Source organism: Penicillium oxalicum, chromosome I, assembly GCF_001723175.1.
Source record: "Penicillium oxalicum strain HP7-1 chromosome I, whole genome shotgun sequence".
Taxonomy (NCBI): Eukaryota; Fungi; Ascomycota; class Eurotiomycetes; order Eurotiales; family Aspergillaceae; genus Penicillium; species Penicillium oxalicum.
Window position 1 is genome coordinate 2,122,152 of NC_064650.1, and position 18,482 is coordinate 2,140,633.

The window sequence follows — 18,482 nt, forward strand, 5'->3', positions numbered from 1 at the left end:
CAGGACATGGCGTTGCATACGAAATGGATGGGCCTTCGATTTTCTCTTTCCCCCTCATGGACATCACGACCGAGCATCCCCCTACTCCACACTTGCCTCACCAAGCCGTATGACCACCATCGATGACGACCGTACTGCCCGTCACGAAGCTGCTGGCATCACTCAGCAGGAAAATAGCTGGACCTGCAAACTCGCCAGGCTGCGCCAGTCGCCCCAGCATGTTTTCCGACTCCCACACTTTCTTGGTCTCGGGCGACTTGTCCATGACCATTTGCGCCATCGGTGTGGCAATATGGCCCGGACAGAGAGAATTCACCCCGAATTGGCGCGCGCATCTGTCCGTCCGGATTCCCCCATTCCATCGCCAAGCTGCGGGCCAACTGAATCACAGCGGCCTTTGAGGAATTGTACACCGGGGAAACCATGCCCTTGTTTGCGATCAATCCGCTCATACTTGCGACCAGGAGGATAGAGCCGAGGCTATTGTGAAGCCTCATGTAGTTTGCCGCCGCGGTTGCCGTGTGAAATGCCCCGATGTAGTTGATTCGCATGACGCGGTCGATATCTTGCTCAGTGTGGTCGGTGGCATTGCCAAGATGGTTTACTCCAGCGGCGGCAATGACGCCGTCGAGACGATTTTTTTCTGCTGGAGATGGCGGCCATGGCTTCATCCATGGCTTTTGTGTCGCAGACGTCGAGTTGCCAATATTGGAGGGATTGTCCTGAGCATTCGCTCTGGCGTTTCTGCGCAGCTCGAAATTCTTCGGCGGGTTCGGGTAGGATGTCGAGACAATGTACTATGTAATATTGAAGGACAGGATGATCAGTTAGAAAGTTTTTTCCTTGATATAATCATGGATCAAAAGCTGATAATCATCAATTTTAGGACTGGAGCCAGAAGGTAGTCGGGTCCTGGTTCTTTTACCTTCTCCTCCGGCACCAAGCAATGCTTCCGCCATTGCTAGACCAAGCCCTCGTCCACCCCCGGTCACCGCAAAGACCTTGCCATGCAAATCAAAGTGCTGCGCTGGATTGTTTGGCTGGGGTCTACTTTGAATGGGTCTTCGCTGCAGGCCCATTGTAGCAATTTTCCCTCGAGCTTGAGTCGTAGGAAAGCGTAGTGATTGTCGGATTAACATATTTCGTAGCAGCATGGTGAATGTGAGGTAAACATAGGAGTAGAGCGTGTAGTAGGCTTCTCTGGGTCGAAGCTAAATTTATCAGTCTCAACCAGAGCTTTAGTGGACTTTTAAGAGTCAAGTGAAGCGATATAGATTGTTTTTTTTTTCTTTGCCAGTACAGCAAGATGTTGCGTCATCATGAAGAGATAGGTACAACTCCCAGATGGCTCATTAAGAAAAGAAATGTGCTGATTAGGTAGCTGTTTGCACTGAGCTCAAAGGATGGATACTATGCACTATGTATGTGCAATAGAATTCATAAAAGGAAACACGATCGGGTTGAACTGATTGGTGGAATACATCATTTTTGTCTGCTCCTATTTTTTTTAAATAAATGATGAATACTTTTGATAGGAGTCTCACATCTAGCTGCAAGCTATTTTATGGCCGAGAGTAGTGCTTAAACGTAAGTGGACAGGCATTGCTGTTGCTATTACGTCGATGTGACAAGATTATTAGGTAGACGATCCTCCTTCCAGGGTACCTGGCCTATAGAGGAAATCATGAGCAGCATGTATTATGTCCCGAAACAGATGTGTCGCCCACTTCATATCACCGGGACTGGTAGAAAGAACTCTTCAAAGACAAAAAAAGTATTATTGAAGCAAGGAAACGGCGGATGTCCTTTTGCTGCTGAACTTACTCTTCGAGACTTCAAGTGGCGGTGCTCTTCTGGAGGTAGGTACCTCCAGCACCATCTGAGCATATCTGGCGTCTTGGCATTGAGTGGAGAGTCCAACTTGGTGAATTTAACAGCTTTGGTGTTATTTCTAAATTATCTCAATATTTCCCTAGACCCGACAGGCTATTTCGTCCTACTGTGATATTGACATTGCTCAAGTTCATGTCCTGTAGAGGAAACCGTTTCCATCCAGGCGGTTGCTTTATGCCTAAGGCAGAAACATGTCACCACGCTGTTTCCCCAGCTGCCGGCTCAAAGCAGACGACGTGCACTGGAGATCTTTGACCATTGAGTACTCCTCGATCAATTCTTTTCTTTCCGCATTTGAGATTGAGTTGGAAAAGCTCAATAGATTCTGCAAACACCCTCAGAGAGAACTATGGAACAAGTCCGGAGCTTGTACAAGAGCGAAATTGACTTTGCAGCACTCGCGTTGCAGTCACGAGATTTCGCGAAACAGTTCGTGAGCTCGGTGGTCTCTGAGATCACTCAAACAACAAATTTCTAATCATTCAACAGCTTGAGATTTGATGACCAGCTGGACTTTCATGATGAAGCTGCTGTCAGGTAACTCAATCCTTGTATGATGACATACATGGTATTATTATCCCACTGACAGGTGTAGGCAATTGACAATCAGTCTGTTGGAGCATGACTTTAGTCTTCGAGTGGATCTTCCCAAGAACCGATTATGTCCGCCGGTGAGTGATGAGCGATGCAAATGCCTTTGTCATTCTGAGACCTCAACCCGTGTTAATTGAGATACCAGGTGCCAAACAGGTATTTTAATATCCACTGGCTTCAGATAACACCATGAGAGACTCGTATCTGACAAGGTAGACTGAACTACATCATCTGGATACAAGACCTGCTGGATACAAGTACTGCAGGTGTTCGTGATGGCTATGACCCTGATCGAGGAGTCGTTGGACTGGATGTGTATGTCGCACGGGCAATTCTAACCATCACCCCTTTGACTGACGTCTTGATAGAGGAACGGGATGCTGCAGCATTTACCCACTGCTTGGTTGCAAAGTTCGTCCCCGGTGGAGATTCATCGCAACGGGTAAGTCAACTTGAAAATTCCACCTGCCATGGTGATGCTAATTGACAGCAGATATCGACGAGCAAAATCTTCAGACTGCTCGTGCGAACGTGTCGCGGAATGGTCTAGATTCAAGGATCAAAATTATCAAGTCCACCGCAGACGCTCCTTTGTTCGCACTCGATACTTTCGAGCAGGACACGTAAGCCGCCCTTGGTGGGATTGGTGATAGCAGTGCACTCTCTTAATGCTTACCAAATTTCAACACAGGCTTGACTTTACCATGTGCAACCCTCCATTTTACGCTTCAGAACAAGATATGCTGAGCTCAGCAGAGTCAAAATCCTACGTTCCGTTCTCAGCCTGCACTGGAGCGGCGGTGGAAATGATCGTGGCTGGGGGTGAGGTCGCGTTCGTGACTCGCATGATTGAAGAGAGCCGGCAGCTGCGACATCGGGTCCAGTGGTACAGCTCGATGTTGGGAAAACTGAGCAGTGTCACGACACTCGTGGAGTTGCTCATCAAATATGACAATAACAACTACGCAGTGACCGAATTCGTGCAGGGCAGCAAGACGAAGCGATGGGCCCTTGCGTGGTCATGGGAAGATCGAAGACCGTCGATGGTGAGATACTCCAAAGTTCTCTTTTTCTTCGAAATTCCCCACCTTTATTATGCCTTTGAATATATTCGGAACTCAAATGATACTGACTGCCCAATTCTAGGCTGTGGCTCGGAATATTCCTGGCTTTCCGAAACATCTTCTTCCCTTCCCGGCAGATTTCACATTCACATTATCGGCTAACACCAATATCGACGGCGCAATCAGTAGAATGAATGCAGAATTCGCTTCTCTCCCTTGGCATTGGACCTGGCACAAAGATCTCAGCGCAGGTGTTGGATTCGCGCCAGAAAATGTGTGGTCTCGACAAGCTCGAAGGAAGATGAAATTACTCGCCGGACAAGCTCAGTCTGGGACATTGCTAGCTGTTCCAAAGGTCATTGCCCTAGGAGTTCGAGTTCAGCTCAGGCTACTTCCAGGCGAGGACCGAGAGTCCAAGGAAGTGCAGGCAACGATCCGCTGGATTCAGGGAACCGACAGTGTGATTTTCGAAAGCTTTTGCGGGATGGCAAAACGAAAAATAGAAGGCAGGTGAAGTCAGATCTATCGTGAATGTGCTTTTGGAGATGTGTGTGATATCTAGGAATGGGCTTCTAAAACAAGCAATGTATGGTATTTGATCGCGTGGCCGGGGGTCGTTCCATGTGATATCATGAATCCTGTGGTTCTATATTCGTGAAAAAATCGTGCAGGCACCGGATTGTGTACCTGATACTAATTCCCCGCAACTTCGCTTTGCAACTCCTTCAGCTTCTCCCAGCCCTCGGAATCCTCCCAGAATTCCTTGCCTTTGCCCATGATGCCGCGGACAGCACTGCGAGCCTTGAAACGCCAATCACGCATGACCATCTCCGGCTCGTCACTGCCTTCGACCTTCTTCTCTTCATGGTCCATGGGCCCGTATCGCGCGTATCCCTCACGGACAAGCTTCTCAGTCGCTTTGACAACTGCCATCCACGGCTTCTCGTCGCCCATCTGGAATGCTCCCTGCGCAGAGCTGGCGACGGTGGCCCGCCAAGCTTTCTCGTGGGCGTCCATTGCGCGACTTGGTCGGTTGCGGAACATTTCAACGCGGGAGACGAGTAACCAGAGCGCAGAGGAGTGCGTGATCAGGGGAACCACATTGTTGTCCACCAAGGAGATGATCTGGCCCGGGATCGTACCGGTACGAATGACGGGGCCATCGTCACCTTGCATGACGAGAGACTCGTAGTCGAAAGCCGTGACGAGGAAATCGACTAGCATTCCAAGAATGGGCAGGTCAATACATTTTTCGCCCTGCTTTTCGCCAAGAAGCTCGATGACGCGTTTCTGTGCGGTGATGACATCGCGGAAAGGCGTCGCTGGTGGAGGAATGGACGCCGCTACCGTGAGGACATTGTCCCAGATGCGGGCTTCGCTGTGCTTCAAGTGTGCAGCCCGGAGGAGAGCAGTCAGGGCATCGCGTTTGCGCTTGTGGGGATCGGCCTCTTTGACGACTTCCTCGCCTGTGCTTTCGTCGATTTCGACTTCGGGAGCTGGCTCGGGCGCGGTGGAGCGGAGTGTGGCAATGGCCAAGTTGCTCCATCCCTCTGCATCCGTGTCATCTAGCTGCACGGTTCGGGTGAAGGATTGTACAGCATCGTCGAATTGCTCGAGCTCGAGCTGCACACAGCCAAGAGCAAACCAAGAACTCTCGTTGAGACGGTTAACGTGTAGAGACTTGCGGTATGCCGCCTCGGCATTTTCCAGCTGTGGGGGAGTGAGGCTCAAATAGTGACGAGCAAGAGATCGTTGAGCTCGAGCGTAACGTTGCCCGGAAACTTCCCAAGACCGCTCGTACAATTTCTCATCTTTCTCAATGTCTCCCAGAATACAGAACAGCCGGGGCGCATCTGCTGGCAATTCAGATCGCTCCGCGCCTTCAAACTGCTCGTTCTCGGCATCTTCAACAGGGCCCTTTGGCTCGTACAGTTGACGACGAACCATAGAGCGAGCCTTCGCTTCACGTTCGGTAGCGGCATAGCAGAGCGCCGCTTCAGCCCACATCTCCAACCGCTCGTAAATCTCGAGAGCCGTTCGCAAACCCCCCAGTTCAACCCACCGCTTGGCCAGTTCGGCCTCCAAACTCCATCGGGTAGCGAAATTCAGGAGCCAGATATATTCCAAACGATCAGCGGCAGGGGCCGACTCAGACTTTTCCGGCCGAGGAAGGAAAGTCGTAGGCTCGGACGAAGCTTGCTGAGCAGACGAGTCAGTGGTAGCGGTGTCTGCAATGACCTGGTCCACAAGAGCCTGCATTTGCAGAACCGATCTTTCCACGGTTCGCGAGCGGAAACCCTCAACGCGACTGCGAACCAACAAGGCTTCCGTATAGATCTGCCAGTTCGAGCTGCCGCCTTCCAGAACGCGGGTCGCATATGGCTGTGTCTCTTCACGAGTGAGACCGTGGTCCGGAGCAGTATTGGTGATGGCAGATGCCAGTGCCAGCAAAGTAGCAGAGTCAACGGGATGCAAGATGGGCTGGTCATTAGGATCGACCGAGCGCAGACCCTCGGAAAGCTCATCAGAAACCGTTGTCGACTTCTTGTCCGCGAAGGAGATGGCCTCCAAGAGCGTGTCATCATTCAGGTCCAAATTCTTCGGACCGGACGGCCTCGAGGGTTTGAGACATCATCGGCACTCTTCGCAACTACGACGAGTTGACTGATATCGCGGTCCTGGAATTTGGTGCGCTTTCCGAGCTTGCCAGTCAAAGCGAATTCAAAGCTTCGGAGACGCGATGCTTGATCCAAGTCCGCACGGGCCTTGGCATCGAACCCATGGTGGGTATGAATGATTGCCCGTTCGAGCAAGAATCGGCTTCTCTCCTCACTGTCAAGATCGACCTTGACCAGACCTTCCACGTCCTTGTAGATCTCGTCCTGCAATGTGCTCGTGACTTCGGAAAGCATCTTTTGGTGGAGGAAATTGACGCGCATGCGCGCAGTCTTGGCCGCAACTGATCCATCATCAATCTCTATCTCCACAAGAAGGGCCTTGGCGACAGAGAACAGCTCGGGATTGGGCGTCAATTTATACAGCGCTTCTCCATCCACAGACAGATCCCGAATAATCTTGGCGCGCACAGCTCGAAGTGTGGCTGCATTTTCACGCAGAGAGGAAGGAAGGATAATGTCTGCTGGCGTGAAGTCGAGAGGAGGGCCGGTAACGTTTGACTGTAGGAAACTGAACAGAGCCGCGAGACCAATATGCACGAGTTGCGATCTCGTTTGTTCGGATGTTTGCTTGTCGCGGAGAGATTGGAGAGCCGCACGAGCTCTGTCGGCAACGAATGTGGTATACGAGGTCTTTCCCTGAGTGATCTGCTCGATAGGATTCTTTTCCGAAATCTCGTGGCCGAAAATCTCCTGCGCGAGGGGAAGTGTGAAAATCGGAACAATGTTCTCGGAGGTCAGGCGAATGGGATCATATCGCCCATTGAGGGGTGCGTCAAAGACGCTGTTGAGCGTGGATGGGTATTGAGCGTCGCCGGCCATATCGACGAAAGGTGTGAAGGTGTAAAAGGCACTTTCGAGGCCGACCTGCTTCAATATGACGCCACCGAGAGGTCAGTTTCCAGTCGAGTTTATTCGAGAATAGAAACCCCGCGATCTTTTTCTGTGATTTTCCGCTTATCCCGCTTATCGATAGCGTGCGGATAAGATTGCGCACGACCACACGCGATATCAACGAGCCCCTCAGAGTAATTCCACGCACTGACTGAACTACCCCTCCAACCTTACGGGCGTCTTTGATTGTTTACATTGCATCTGCGGGATATTTGAGGAAGAAATTTTGGTAGCTCCGTGACGTCAGGTTCAATGGCAATGGTCATCATGGGCTTAAATTAAATTCACATCTATTCACCAGTCCTACTCTCTCTTATTTTGACACTCGAGCATGATCCTTCAGGATCTGATTCAGCCCCTCGCGCTGCATACACTCGTCGTAATGGAAGCTTCTCGCCAACTCATCGAGCTGCTTCTCATCCATGTCTCGGAAAAGCTCGGCGAATTCATCGACGAAAGACTGTGCCAGGAAGGTGTTGAACACATTTCGGAGGAGATGCAAGTCCGTATTCCATGAAGTCGGATACGTCTGCTTGGCCGCCGGGCTGACCTTGTCAATCCATTCCACCATCGGTCGGAAGACGGCCTCTGGCTCTGGCGCAGGACGCTGTCCCCACTTGTCGAGCCAGAACTTGCGCTTCTTTTCAAGGATGGGCTGAATGGTCTTGTTCCACTTACTCTCCGGGTTGGTGTAGAGCATACCCTGCAGACCGATATCCTTGTACAGCCAGATCGACCAGCTGATGTTGTACTTGTCGTAAATACGCAGTTGCTCGCCGAGCAGGTTGTACCGATCTTGATTGATCGCCTCGGCGTCGGCGTCGAGGGCCGCATCGGCATAGACGGGGCCAAATTCGCCGTTCCAGATGGGAGTCTTATTTTGAATCATAAAGTCTGCCTTGCGAAGGTATTTGCGTTCGAGGGACTGCTTCTGCTCGGGGGTGCCCTTGTAAGGTTCACCGGTAGGGAATCCCATAGTCTAGAGGCTGAGTCAGTCATTTTGTTCTCCTTTATGAGGCCACTGTCCGCTGGTAACTTTTTCAGGCTCAAACGTACCGAGTAGTCGTGCATGGCGTAGACACAGTTGGGAAGCACTTTGTCGAAACCGTTCCACTCCATGGCAAATGTGTTACCATCCAGCCACAAGATGTGGTTAGGGTCCACTGAACGGATTTCCTTCTCAATCCGCTCGTAGAACGCAGGAAGGCGGACGTGCATTGGATCACAGGGCTCATTGAGAGGATTGTAACCCGCCACCCAAGCATTGTCCTTGTACCGAGTGGCAAGCTGCTTCCACAACCACACCGTGCGGTCTTGGTGGTCCTTGTAGTCCCAGAAGGCGGCGTAGTTTGTGGGGTTGTCTGAGTGCCAGTCTGGGTTCTGACCACCAGGTACAGTGTGCATGTCGAGAATAGTATAGATTCCGTTGGCAGCGCACTAAATCAACAGGGTCAGCACGAATCACTCCACCCCCCTCTCCCTTGTGAATTGTGTCAGGACGACACCAAGACAAAACGGATACTCACCAGTTCAATAACACGATCCATGTGCTTGAAACCAGACTCTTTCAAAACTCGGGGATTCATGTCATCCTCAAAGTGGCGATGATTGAAAGGAATACGAAGACAATTCAGGCCCAGGCTCGCAAAGAACTTGGCATCTGCGTCGGTGAAAAAGTACTCTAGCCACTTGTCGAAGAAGAACTCGTATTTTTGATCACCCAGGACCCTTCGCATGGCGGCGCGATGTTGCGACTCATGACCGGGGAATCCGGTGATAAAGTTCTCCATACTAGAATTGATTAGGACGATTGGACCCAAACAAGATGGTTGCTCGAGCGACTCAGGTAGTGGACATACTTCATCCATCCTCCGATCGCAGCCCCGCGAAGAACGACTTGCTGCCCATTTCCATCGACAACCGTGTTGTCTTTGACACGAAGAATTCCACTAGCCATGGTGCTCGCCGGATGGAGAAACTGCTGGGCAAAGGTGTAGAAGGTGCGTGCTATCAGCAAGGAAATGACAGATCTGTACGTGTGGCCTGGCTGACACGCCCATTTATAAGAGGGCTAATATGAATCGACTGACGCCCTACCGGACGATTACTCGGGTAATCTCATCCACGATAGTCTCGGCATGGACCCCGACTGCGGGGGAACTTTTGGGGTAAAAGCCATCGTCTTGTTGGCAGAAGCGACTTGGCCCAATTGAGGTTGGATCTCATCCTCCTTGGCTCACGAAGGACCGGCTAAGTGCCCAGCGGCATTTAGCCTATTCTGGCCTTGGTCGCCCCCACGCTCGTTGCGGATCACATCCAAACCCACGATCTCAAGACACATGACGTTGGACAAGGCATTAGAACCTAGTAGATACGAGCAAAGGTGTGACAAGTGACATTCAACAAGGATATCCGGGTATTACTCAAACAATCATGCAACACAAAAACGCCGTCCCGCAAAGCCGCATGAACGCTCACTAAATAATCGTGTGACAAGCCGCAAATGTCGTCCAGCCCTACCAATCCTGGCCCCGATCCTGCATCAAAATCTCAATCGCCTCATCTTCAGGAACCGGATTATCGTTCAGCTCTTTGACACACTGCGTGAGACCCTCGGCGGACTCGTCGGCTTTCTCAGCGCTCCAGCCGGTGCACGCCATGACCATGCGTCGGTAATTCTGCCCAAGAATAGCGTTTTTGGCTTTCAGAGCATTCACCTCCGCCACAGTGGCAGTATTCACGTCTTGATAGCACTGGATGTAATGCTTCAGAGTCTCGGGCGGGGGAAGGGAAGAAAGAAAAGCAATCTGCGGAGTGGAAAACCCAGCAGAGGGATTGAATGTTTCTCCAAACAGAGCTTTGAAGAAGGTGGGATCCACCCCCGAAGCCTTGTCAGCATCGCCAATGACCACAGTCTGGGTCACATCAACCCCGGGTGTATTTTGCAACGTGTCGATCAGCTCTGCAGAGGACTGCTCGAGATTTTTAATCCGGCGATCATAATGAGCCCGCTCGGAGACCTTCTTTTCCAGGGCATCAAGCTGTTTCTGCTCAATCTGGCGGGCCTTGGCTGCTTCGCGAATTTTTTAGTGCCAGTGGTCAAACGTTTCTTGCTTTTTGTTTATGTTCGCCGCCAGATCTCGATCAATACTCCCGAGGGCTTCTTCAACGACACTGCTGATTTGTGACAGCGCAGCTAGAAATGTGTCAGTGGGAGAGTCAAAGGACAAAGATCGTCAAAAGCAAAAAGAAAAAAGAGAGGTGAGTTGTGTCTTACCATCGAGGATATCCTTCTTGGACTTGGCCAATTGATCGATAAATGTATCATTGCGCCCATTTGCTTGCGTCTGACCGTTACCCTCTACCATGTCGACCCCAACACCATAATCTGCGGGCCGCAGGCCCGTGTGATTGGGAATATGAGGATCAGCCCCAACCTCCAGGAGTTGAGGAACTAGCACCGATCGCGCCCGTCCCGCAAGATTCAACGCGGTATCCCCCTGATCATCACGTAGGTTCACGATTTCGGAGATGAAGCGGCCAAGAGTAATGACTTCGCCGCCCTGGGCTGTATCATTCTGTGCGTGGTTGCCATTATTTGTGGATGGGCTCCCACCATGACGAACAATGAATTCCAGAAGGGCCTCAAGATAGTGCTTCGCCGAGACATGCCCGCCTCCGCCGGTGGCTGCCATAACCGCAATATGGTGTAAGATTGTTCGCCCGCTGTAGTCGACCATGTCGATAGTGGGCGCTAACACTTGGAGCAGACGCGGGAAACTTCGGTAGTCAAGGTTGTTGCGAGTTCCCACTGCTTTCTGCAAAGCAGTCTCACCCGCGGCGTTGACCCGAGAGATGCTCACACCGTTGGCGACAAGCGCATGAACAAGGGGCATCCGGGCGAGCATGGCAGCCCAGTGAAGCGCATTGTTTCGATATTCATCCAAAGGCATTTCAAGGTCTTTGCCAGTCAATTGTACCATAGCGGGATGATTGGAAAAGTCCTTGATTCTCTTGTCAAGAAAGAGGGTCATGATCAGCTTCTGCTTCTGGAAGCCCTCGGGATCCGACGCGGGGGCAATGGGCTCAGCTCCATGTTTGTGCCCGTCGTCCAAATGTGTTGGGGGCAAGTCCATGTCTTGATAGAACGAGTCATTGGGCTCTGTTGGAGTAGGCTCATTGATGGACATGGTGGAGTGGTCTCGAGGGAGTCCAATGGGTGGACCTTGGTGTGACGTCGAGCGCACCCGTTTGCGCGGAGGCTCCGTGAATTCATCTTGCTCATCGTGCGTCGGCAAACGGTTATGGTGAGCGCTGCTGAATCCACTGTCGGAAACATACATGCTTTGTTGACTGCTGAACTGCATCTGCGAATCTTGGCTGCTCATTTGGTGTGATGGCTTGCGCATGACACTAGGTCGGCGACTGTTTGCACTCGGAGAGTCGAAGCGAGCCTTGCTCAGGGCATTGACCGCGGTCGCAGCCGTGCGAGAGATATTCTGGAAGAAAGTGCCCTGCTGAGACTGGGACATGCTGCGATTTTCAGCGCCACTGTAGAGACGCTTGCGCTGAGCTGCCATGGCCTGCTCTTTGGTTGGAGTGTCCAGAGCACCGTGCGAAGGACCAGTGCCATCAGGACTCATGTCGTACTCCAGCAGCGGTCTCAAGAGCTCCTCAACATGGTATTCGCGACAGAGGTCCACACCTCGCTGGTAGTTGACCCAAGTTCCCTGGTACTTTCCGTAGCCACCTTGGACTTTTTCATGCTCGCCCGCTGCGATCTCCTTTTCCAAAGTCTTTGTGCGCCGAGCCTTCACAACGCCAGCCACCTTCAGGATTTGGGTAGCATTCAGCCACGAATCGGATCGGCGTTTCATCACAGCAACTCCATTCACCTCCATCTCGTAGACCGAGATGTTGGAATACACCGCCTAGAGGTCATATTGTCAGAGAACGAGTAAATTTGAGTAATCCGAGTCGTCAGATCGAAACGCACACGATAGATCTGTGGTCCATGGTCTTCTTGGTAAGACATCATGGATCCATAGTCATTTCCACCGTCGTAGTTGCTGTTGAAGCTGCCACGGGAGGCAGCACCGTTGGAGAGGCCGAATGAGGACATTTGCGGTCCTCGGGGAGGCGGAGTTGCCCGAGTGGTGGATGAGAACGAGTGGGAATGGTGTAATTTGTTGTAGGGCAAGTAATTCGCTGATCCTGCACCACTCTGGGCGTGGGACATGCTGCAGGGACCTCTGCAGTGCTATGATCAGTCAGCCGCAAGGAATGACCAGGGTAGGAAATATTGAAATATCAAAAAGGTGGAGATGCGTACCGGACGGCGGCTAGACGCGAGCTCGACGGAGACGCGTAGCTACCACCCCCTTTCAGCAAGAGAGGCAGCAAAAGTCACTCTCAGAGATCATGCAAGTTCGTCAGTGATGTTGTGAGTCCTGAGAGAAAAGTGAATTGGAGTAGAAAACGAAGGAGGCTCCAGATCCGAGGCACAACGCGTGGTTTGGCAGGTCGCGGGGTGCGGGTTGGAGCTGCGAAAAGAGGCGCGTCGGTCCCGTGATGTGCTTCACCGCCCGGGATTTCGCGTCTTTGCTTTTCAAAGACCGAACCGATATAGATCTTGTTTCGCCCGATGGCGTCCGTTCGAGCACCTCAATTTTGTCGCATCACAGATCCATCATCATGGAGATCAATATACCGAGCAACTCTGCGGGAATGCACATATCTCCCTGATCCTATTGCGAGAGCATTCATGTACCAGCATGTCACGCATCGCTATCGGCGATCTCAGAAATCACAACGCTCAAGCCTTGATCTAGCTCGAACCGCCAGACAGGGACTGTCGACGCTCCAACGTGCAAATCAGGGCTACCAACGTCCCCTTGACAAGGTGCTTTTCATGTCATATGGCCGCATTGGCAAACGAAGACATGAACTTCTGGCACAGCTGATGAAGCCGCCAGTGCCCCAGAATCATGAGGCCGTGAAGGAGCTTCTTGCGCAGCCAATTTTATTTGAAGAGGGCTGGGAGCCGCCGGAGATTGTGCTCAGTCTTGCCAAATCTCAAATGCACAATGGTGTGCTATCATCGTCACGGATACGACCCGCATTAAAGAGTCTCTCTCCTCCTATACTTGAGACCAACAGCTGGGGTAAACCAATGCCTAGAATTCGATGCATCAATATTCGGAAAAAGTGGTATGGCAACTTATTAGAGGCTCTGCTTCCACCACTGCCCGATCACGATCTCCGGACTCTAAATGGTCTGATTGAGGGCACTGTGGATTGGGCTCCACAGCTGCGGCGACATGCAGTCCGATCTGCCGTGTCTCCGGACATCGATGAGAGTCTCGACCATGAACATCTCCTGGAATTCTTAACACGAGGTCCTCAGAAGGGCCACACGTTCCGCGAGTTCATGAATGGTCGGCCCCACGTAATTACTCGTCGCTTCATGCGTCGAATGTGGAGGCGGGTGTCCTCCCTTGTGCCTCGAATGCACCAGACTCCCACGTCGAATAAGGTCTACTTTGTTTGGGACACTCCAAAAGTGATGCCTCAGGTCGCATTTGAACTGGATGGCGATGCTGCCCTTGAGGATGTCTTTGGGCCGCCGGTTGAAAACGGACAACAGGTCTCCCCAACCAGCAACCCCGTTGTAGCGCACCCGACGGGTACTCAGAAAGACTCGCCAGTCTGAAGCTGATGAGCGGTCATGTAACATTTCTCTTTCTTTGGGCAAATCGTGTTGTCTACTGTAAATTACCAATATACCCCAGCTGGCGCTTGATTCAATCTTTTCCACACTCACTCTTTCCCAACAATGGATGTACCTTATCCTTATGATGTCAGGCTCGTGGCCGAGTGGATCCAACTCATAAAAGTGCAAGTCATTGACAGAATGATATTGACAGCTTGTGCTTCCAAAGGAAAGAAAAACTCCTAGCCCAGAAACGAAAAGACTAACCTCATAAGAAACAGGGTATCACCATCCCAAGAACAGCCATGTCCGTCCCAGCCGAATCAGGCGCTTGTGGCTCATCGACAGTCATCTGAAATTATATCCAAACAAACTGCACTCAATCTAGTGGCTTCGAGAGCTGGAACTGGAGCTAGAGCTCGAACTAGAGCTGGATCCACGACGCTTGTGACGCTTCTCCTTCTTGTGCTTTTTCTCCTTCTTCTTTTTGCTGTTGATTGTGGATTTTCATGGTCAGCGCCAGGTCATTGTTAGATTCACCCGTAGGAAGAAAACATGGAAGCAATCCTTCAACTTACATCTCGTGAGTGGCCGCATTCATACCAACGGCGCCCAAGACTGCACCACCGGCTGCCCCCAAAAGACCGCCACCCAGCTTCTTGCCCGCAAACCCACCCATCGCGCCACCGAGGAGAGTGGATCCGAGACCCTTCTCACCCTCTGGGCCCCCGGGGCCTCCAGGGCCTCCTGCTGGGCCGGAAGTATAGCCAGGGCCCTGCTGGTGCTGGTACTGAGGGGCGTCGTTGCCATAGTATGAAGCACTTGCTCCGCCCTGTTGGTAGTGTTGTTGGGGGTGTTGTTGGGGTGGATACGGCGAGTGACCACGGTCCTGAGGAGGCATTTGCTGGTTGTAGCCGTGGCCAGGGTCGCCGCCGCCGACAGGGTAATGGCCCTGTTGGTATTGATCGTGTGGAGGAGGTGCTCCGTAGCCCTGCTGGCCATGATCATAGGGAGCGGAATACTGGCCGCCGTATTGAGGCTGACCGTACTGTGGTTGCTGGTGATGTTGCTGCGATCATAAAGAAACTTAGCTTTGTCTTTTCCCACTAGGGTCATCCTAGAGTAGAATCGCATCTCCAAAGCCCGTTGATCGGAAGGTGTTCAGCGCTCTGGCTTTCTCGGCATGCACTTACCTCGTGAGGGTAATAATTTGGCAGCTGGACGCCAGCGTGGCCTTGTTGAGGCGGATAGTGGCCCTGGCCCTGGTTCTGCTGTTGACCATAATAATCACCACTGCCCCCGTATTGGTTGTTTGGGGGACCTCCGTAGTACGACATGATTCAAATCGGGTGCAATGATAGACCGAGGAGGTTGGTGACTTGTGAACACAATTGGGAGAGGATGAGAGGGCAAAGACAAAGAGAAAATGATTATCAGGAGAGAGAGAGTGTGTGTGTGTGTGTTAAGAGCCATGCGACGTCTTTAACTCTGTCCGGTGACCACGAAACGAACAGCAAGACGGGCAGTCGCGGGGCTGAGGGGCTTACCGGGACCAAGTGCACCGCCCCAAATGAAATCAGGTGTCCACAAAATCCAACCGAAGTTCATCCTCGTTGGGCGATGGTGTCAGCGCTATTCTTATCCCTCCAAAGTTGAAAGGACACAGCCTCTGCATCAGCCACTGTAGCTATCGAGGGCTATCGTGCTGGGCTATGAAATGGATACACATGCAGTGATGATCTCAAGTGCCAAGCAAGTCGAAGCAATTCCTGTACTTGCATCCGTCGATCGCCCCACAGCCAGGGGTGAATGCCTTCAGTCTGACCAACTGCCCTGGAAATGTCGCCTTGGATTTCAGTCTGTGGGACTGTGCGGAAGGTGAACATCTTTTAGAGGTCTCAATAAGAGCCCGTAGATTTCATCAAATCAACTCGTGGGAAGACAGTCTACAACCCCGCAAACTTGAATCCTGTCAGCAGATCCAAAGAGCCGCCTGCAAAAGACATGCACCGGAATCAGCCACGTGCAAGACTCGATGGACTGTGGCTTCGATCCGAGCAAACGGTCCTTTTTGACAGCTGGAGCCGCCCCCCGGAGTGCCCGAATACGACAGACTGATGACTCAACCAGAACAGAGACATCTAGGTCATATGACAGCAACCAGGACAAGTCAGAAAGTGAGGTTCTCTCCATATCTTGCTCCTGAAAAAGGCATCACACGGCGACCTTCGTTTCTGACTCTCTCCGGGCGCCATTCTATGTACGAAATTGGTTGGGGCGGAGACTGAACGGGTCAGACAGAGCCCGCTTGGGCGCCAAGTAGGCGCGTCCGACCAGCGTCCTTTCGGCACCTTTCGAAACTTGATCCCCGGATCTTCGAATTCAACAGTTGTGGAAGAGTACGGTGTGAGTCGTGGAAAAGATCCAGGAGAAGTTGAAAACGTAATTGGAGTTATCTTGAAAGTGGAACCCAGTCTCAAATGAGGGCAGCCATGAACTCCTGATGTACGAACTGAGCGGAGAATTTCTGTCGGTGCTCTTCGCTTTTTTAATGAGTCCAGATCTGGCCATGTCTTGTACCCCCTCTTCGCAAAAGTAAAGCGCGGAGCTATGTAACTTTGGGTCCGGGAAGAAGAGTCTTGACCAACATCTCCCGTCTGCCGGACGCCGAGTATCCATGTACCGGTTCCAACTCTAATAAATGGCGGAACCGAATACCACGCAGTGAATCAAGATTCCTCTCTTAACCAAACATGTCTGTCCTCGGCTGAATTAGATTTGATTTGCCGAGTGGGTGGTTCTGGATGATAGAGAGTTTTGAATATAACCACGCCGGGTGCTTCATAGAACGAGCAGATCGGCGACAGGATCCAATCAGATCCACAATCACCAAAAAGATGAGCAATTGCCACATTGATGTAAGTAACTGCGTATATCGGAGAAAGGTGCTCACCATTCATAACCGCTGCAATTAAGACTTTGGTACAGGACGGTGGGGAGATGAATTGCCAAATCTGAGCCGAAAATAGCGGTTGCTTGAATCAACGTCCGGGTGATGTCGTAGGTTTGGCAGATGGCTCGTAAATTCATCAAGCAGAGAATATCTTGGTACGCTGTCCGGTTTAAGGAATAACCTAGTGATGTCGTGGCTTTCCAGCCGGGCCAATCTCTATTGGGTTACCTGCTACACGCGCGAAACCGGAGGTTCAAAGCAACGTCGGTATAGTATAGGACTGGAGAGGACGATTCTAAGTGTGAGACTCTAATAGATAGAGAGATTCCAGGTGCGTGAGTCTAGAAGCATCCAAGGGAGGTGTGTCCTGCTGCAATCCTCACATCCCTTCTACTTCTTACATGGCGAGCTATACCCACATTTCACACCATGTGTGTCCTATATGATGACAGATAACTGTGTTTTCATCCCAGTATTTCGATGTGATATGAAGATTGTCGAGAAATATTCCAGCAAGATCGTGATATTCACATTAAATCCGACACAGCCTCACTCTTGCATATCCTTGCATGTGCCTGACGGGCTGAGCGAGGATTCCCTAGAGATTCTCCAAGCCGCTGGAGTGGTCATAAAGCCCGGGACCTGCTGCGGAATCCATAGCGTCTTTAATTTCCCATTAACTTTAACCTCACATTCTCGCTCCGGTAAAGAATAGTCCTAGCCTACGCGGTGGGTGGGGAGAGAGTAACGAGAGGAGAAGATGATGATAAAATTGATAGAGAGCGAGAGATGCTACTTATCTCTATGGATCATGATAACCACATAGCAAACACCTCCGACCATATCCATGATGATTTCGGGCGTGCTACTGTAAACCGACTGTGTAGTTCACATGTGGAGCTCAAGACGTCGCCAAAGTATTTGTGGAATCGGAAAAGAGGACCATGCTTGTCTCCAGTCTCCAGTTTCCCTCTGGCGTGAGAATCCCGCAGCACAAGTGTTATGGAGGACAAGACTCCATCAACGGCCCATCACAGTTTATACACGTCTGCACTCAAAGATACCGGGGAAGTCAGGTCATAAAGTGCGCTGTTCTGTGTGCGGTGCCGATAGGTATGGAGGGCCTGGCGCGGCCTCTTGACGGCGTATTTCTTGACTTTAAAGCTATCAGTGCTCAGTAGCGTACACCGAAGGAAAATGGGTGGGAAACTTACCGAGCCAGCGGAACCACACAGTAAGTTTGTGAACCAATGGCGAATGTTGGAAAACACAGGGTATGGTGAGGTCGGGGATATGGGATTTGGAAATCAATTGAATGAGAGATCACCTAGCTGATGGATCGAAAGGAGGAGACACGTCGCTAGAAATACTCTCTTATACTTGTACTATAGATATAACACTAGAGAAGACAGTCTCGACATGGAACATGCTGTGTCAGTTCACTAGCAATGTCGGTATGTATCGCCTATATTGTCTTTGACAAAAATCAAATCGGTTTTCAAGAAAATCTCTAGCATAGAATTACTGTCACCCGTTAGAGGGGTAGCTATTCAGGTGAGGGCAGCCCCTGCTGCTCTTTCAGGCTACATTTATGGCCATCCAAAAACTACCCAGATGAGGGATCAAAATGTAGACTACTTGTTTATATATCCTATTTGAAGAGCATCTCATGAATCTAATAAATGATTTGAGCTTGG

At 51.2% G+C, this 18,482-nt stretch overlaps 6 protein-coding genes across 6 annotated transcripts; 2 read left to right on the forward strand and 4 right to left on the reverse strand.

Moving 5' to 3' along the window:
• Window positions 1-97: 97 nt before the first annotated feature.
• Window positions 98-1,079, reverse strand: POX_a00722 (uncharacterized protein; the record flags this gene model as incomplete). Its single annotated transcript, XM_050109661.1, has 3 exons — window positions 98-335; window positions 382-797; window positions 993-1,079. The coding sequence occupies 3 exons, from the start codon at window positions 1,077-1,079 to the stop codon at window positions 98-100; spliced, it is 741 nt and encodes a 246-aa protein (XP_049973429.1).
• A 1,163-nt stretch (window positions 1,080-2,242) lies between these two features.
• Window positions 2,243-4,065, forward strand: POX_a00723 (RNA N6-adenosine-methyltransferase METTL16; the record flags this gene model as incomplete). The annotated part of the gene is made up of 9 exons (XM_050109662.1): window positions 2,243-2,322; window positions 2,383-2,430; window positions 2,489-2,564; window positions 2,633-2,643; window positions 2,704-2,802; window positions 2,856-2,929; window positions 2,981-3,110; window positions 3,179-3,533; window positions 3,634-4,065. 9 exons carry the CDS (start codon window positions 2,243-2,245, stop codon window positions 4,063-4,065), a joined length of 1,305 nt encoding a protein of 434 aa, XP_049973430.1.
• A 179-nt stretch (window positions 4,066-4,244) lies between these two features.
• POX_a00724 (uncharacterized protein) lies at window positions 4,245-7,048 on the reverse strand (the record flags this gene model as incomplete). Its single annotated transcript, XM_050109663.1, has 2 exons — window positions 4,245-6,116; window positions 6,158-7,048. The coding sequence occupies 2 exons, from the start codon at window positions 7,046-7,048 to the stop codon at window positions 4,245-4,247; spliced, it is 2,763 nt and encodes a 920-aa protein (XP_049973431.1).
• A 385-nt stretch (window positions 7,049-7,433) lies between these two features.
• On the reverse strand, window positions 7,434-12,359 carry POX_a00725 (uncharacterized protein; the record flags this gene model as incomplete). Its single annotated transcript, XM_050109664.1, has 9 exons — window positions 7,434-8,099; window positions 8,177-8,557; window positions 8,647-8,911; window positions 8,980-9,150; window positions 9,218-9,280; window positions 9,641-10,190; window positions 10,272-10,316; window positions 10,398-12,051; window positions 12,117-12,359. The coding sequence occupies 9 exons, from the start codon at window positions 12,357-12,359 to the stop codon at window positions 7,434-7,436; spliced, it is 4,038 nt and encodes a 1,345-aa protein (XP_049973432.1).
• A 525-nt stretch (window positions 12,360-12,884) lies between these two features.
• On the forward strand, window positions 12,885-13,832 carry POX_a00726 (uncharacterized protein; the record flags this gene model as incomplete). The annotated part of the gene is made up of 1 exon (XM_050109665.1): window positions 12,885-13,832. One exon carries the CDS (start codon window positions 12,885-12,887, stop codon window positions 13,830-13,832), a length of 948 nt encoding a protein of 315 aa, XP_049973433.1.
• Window positions 13,833-14,216: 384 nt separating this feature from the next.
• On the reverse strand, window positions 14,217-15,169 carry POX_a00727 (uncharacterized protein; the record flags this gene model as incomplete). The annotated part of the gene is made up of 3 exons (XM_050109666.1): window positions 14,217-14,322; window positions 14,411-14,901; window positions 15,026-15,169. The coding sequence occupies 3 exons, from the start codon at window positions 15,167-15,169 to the stop codon at window positions 14,217-14,219; spliced, it is 741 nt and encodes a 246-aa protein (XP_049973434.1).
• Between the last annotated feature and the right edge of the window lie 3,313 nt (window positions 15,170-18,482).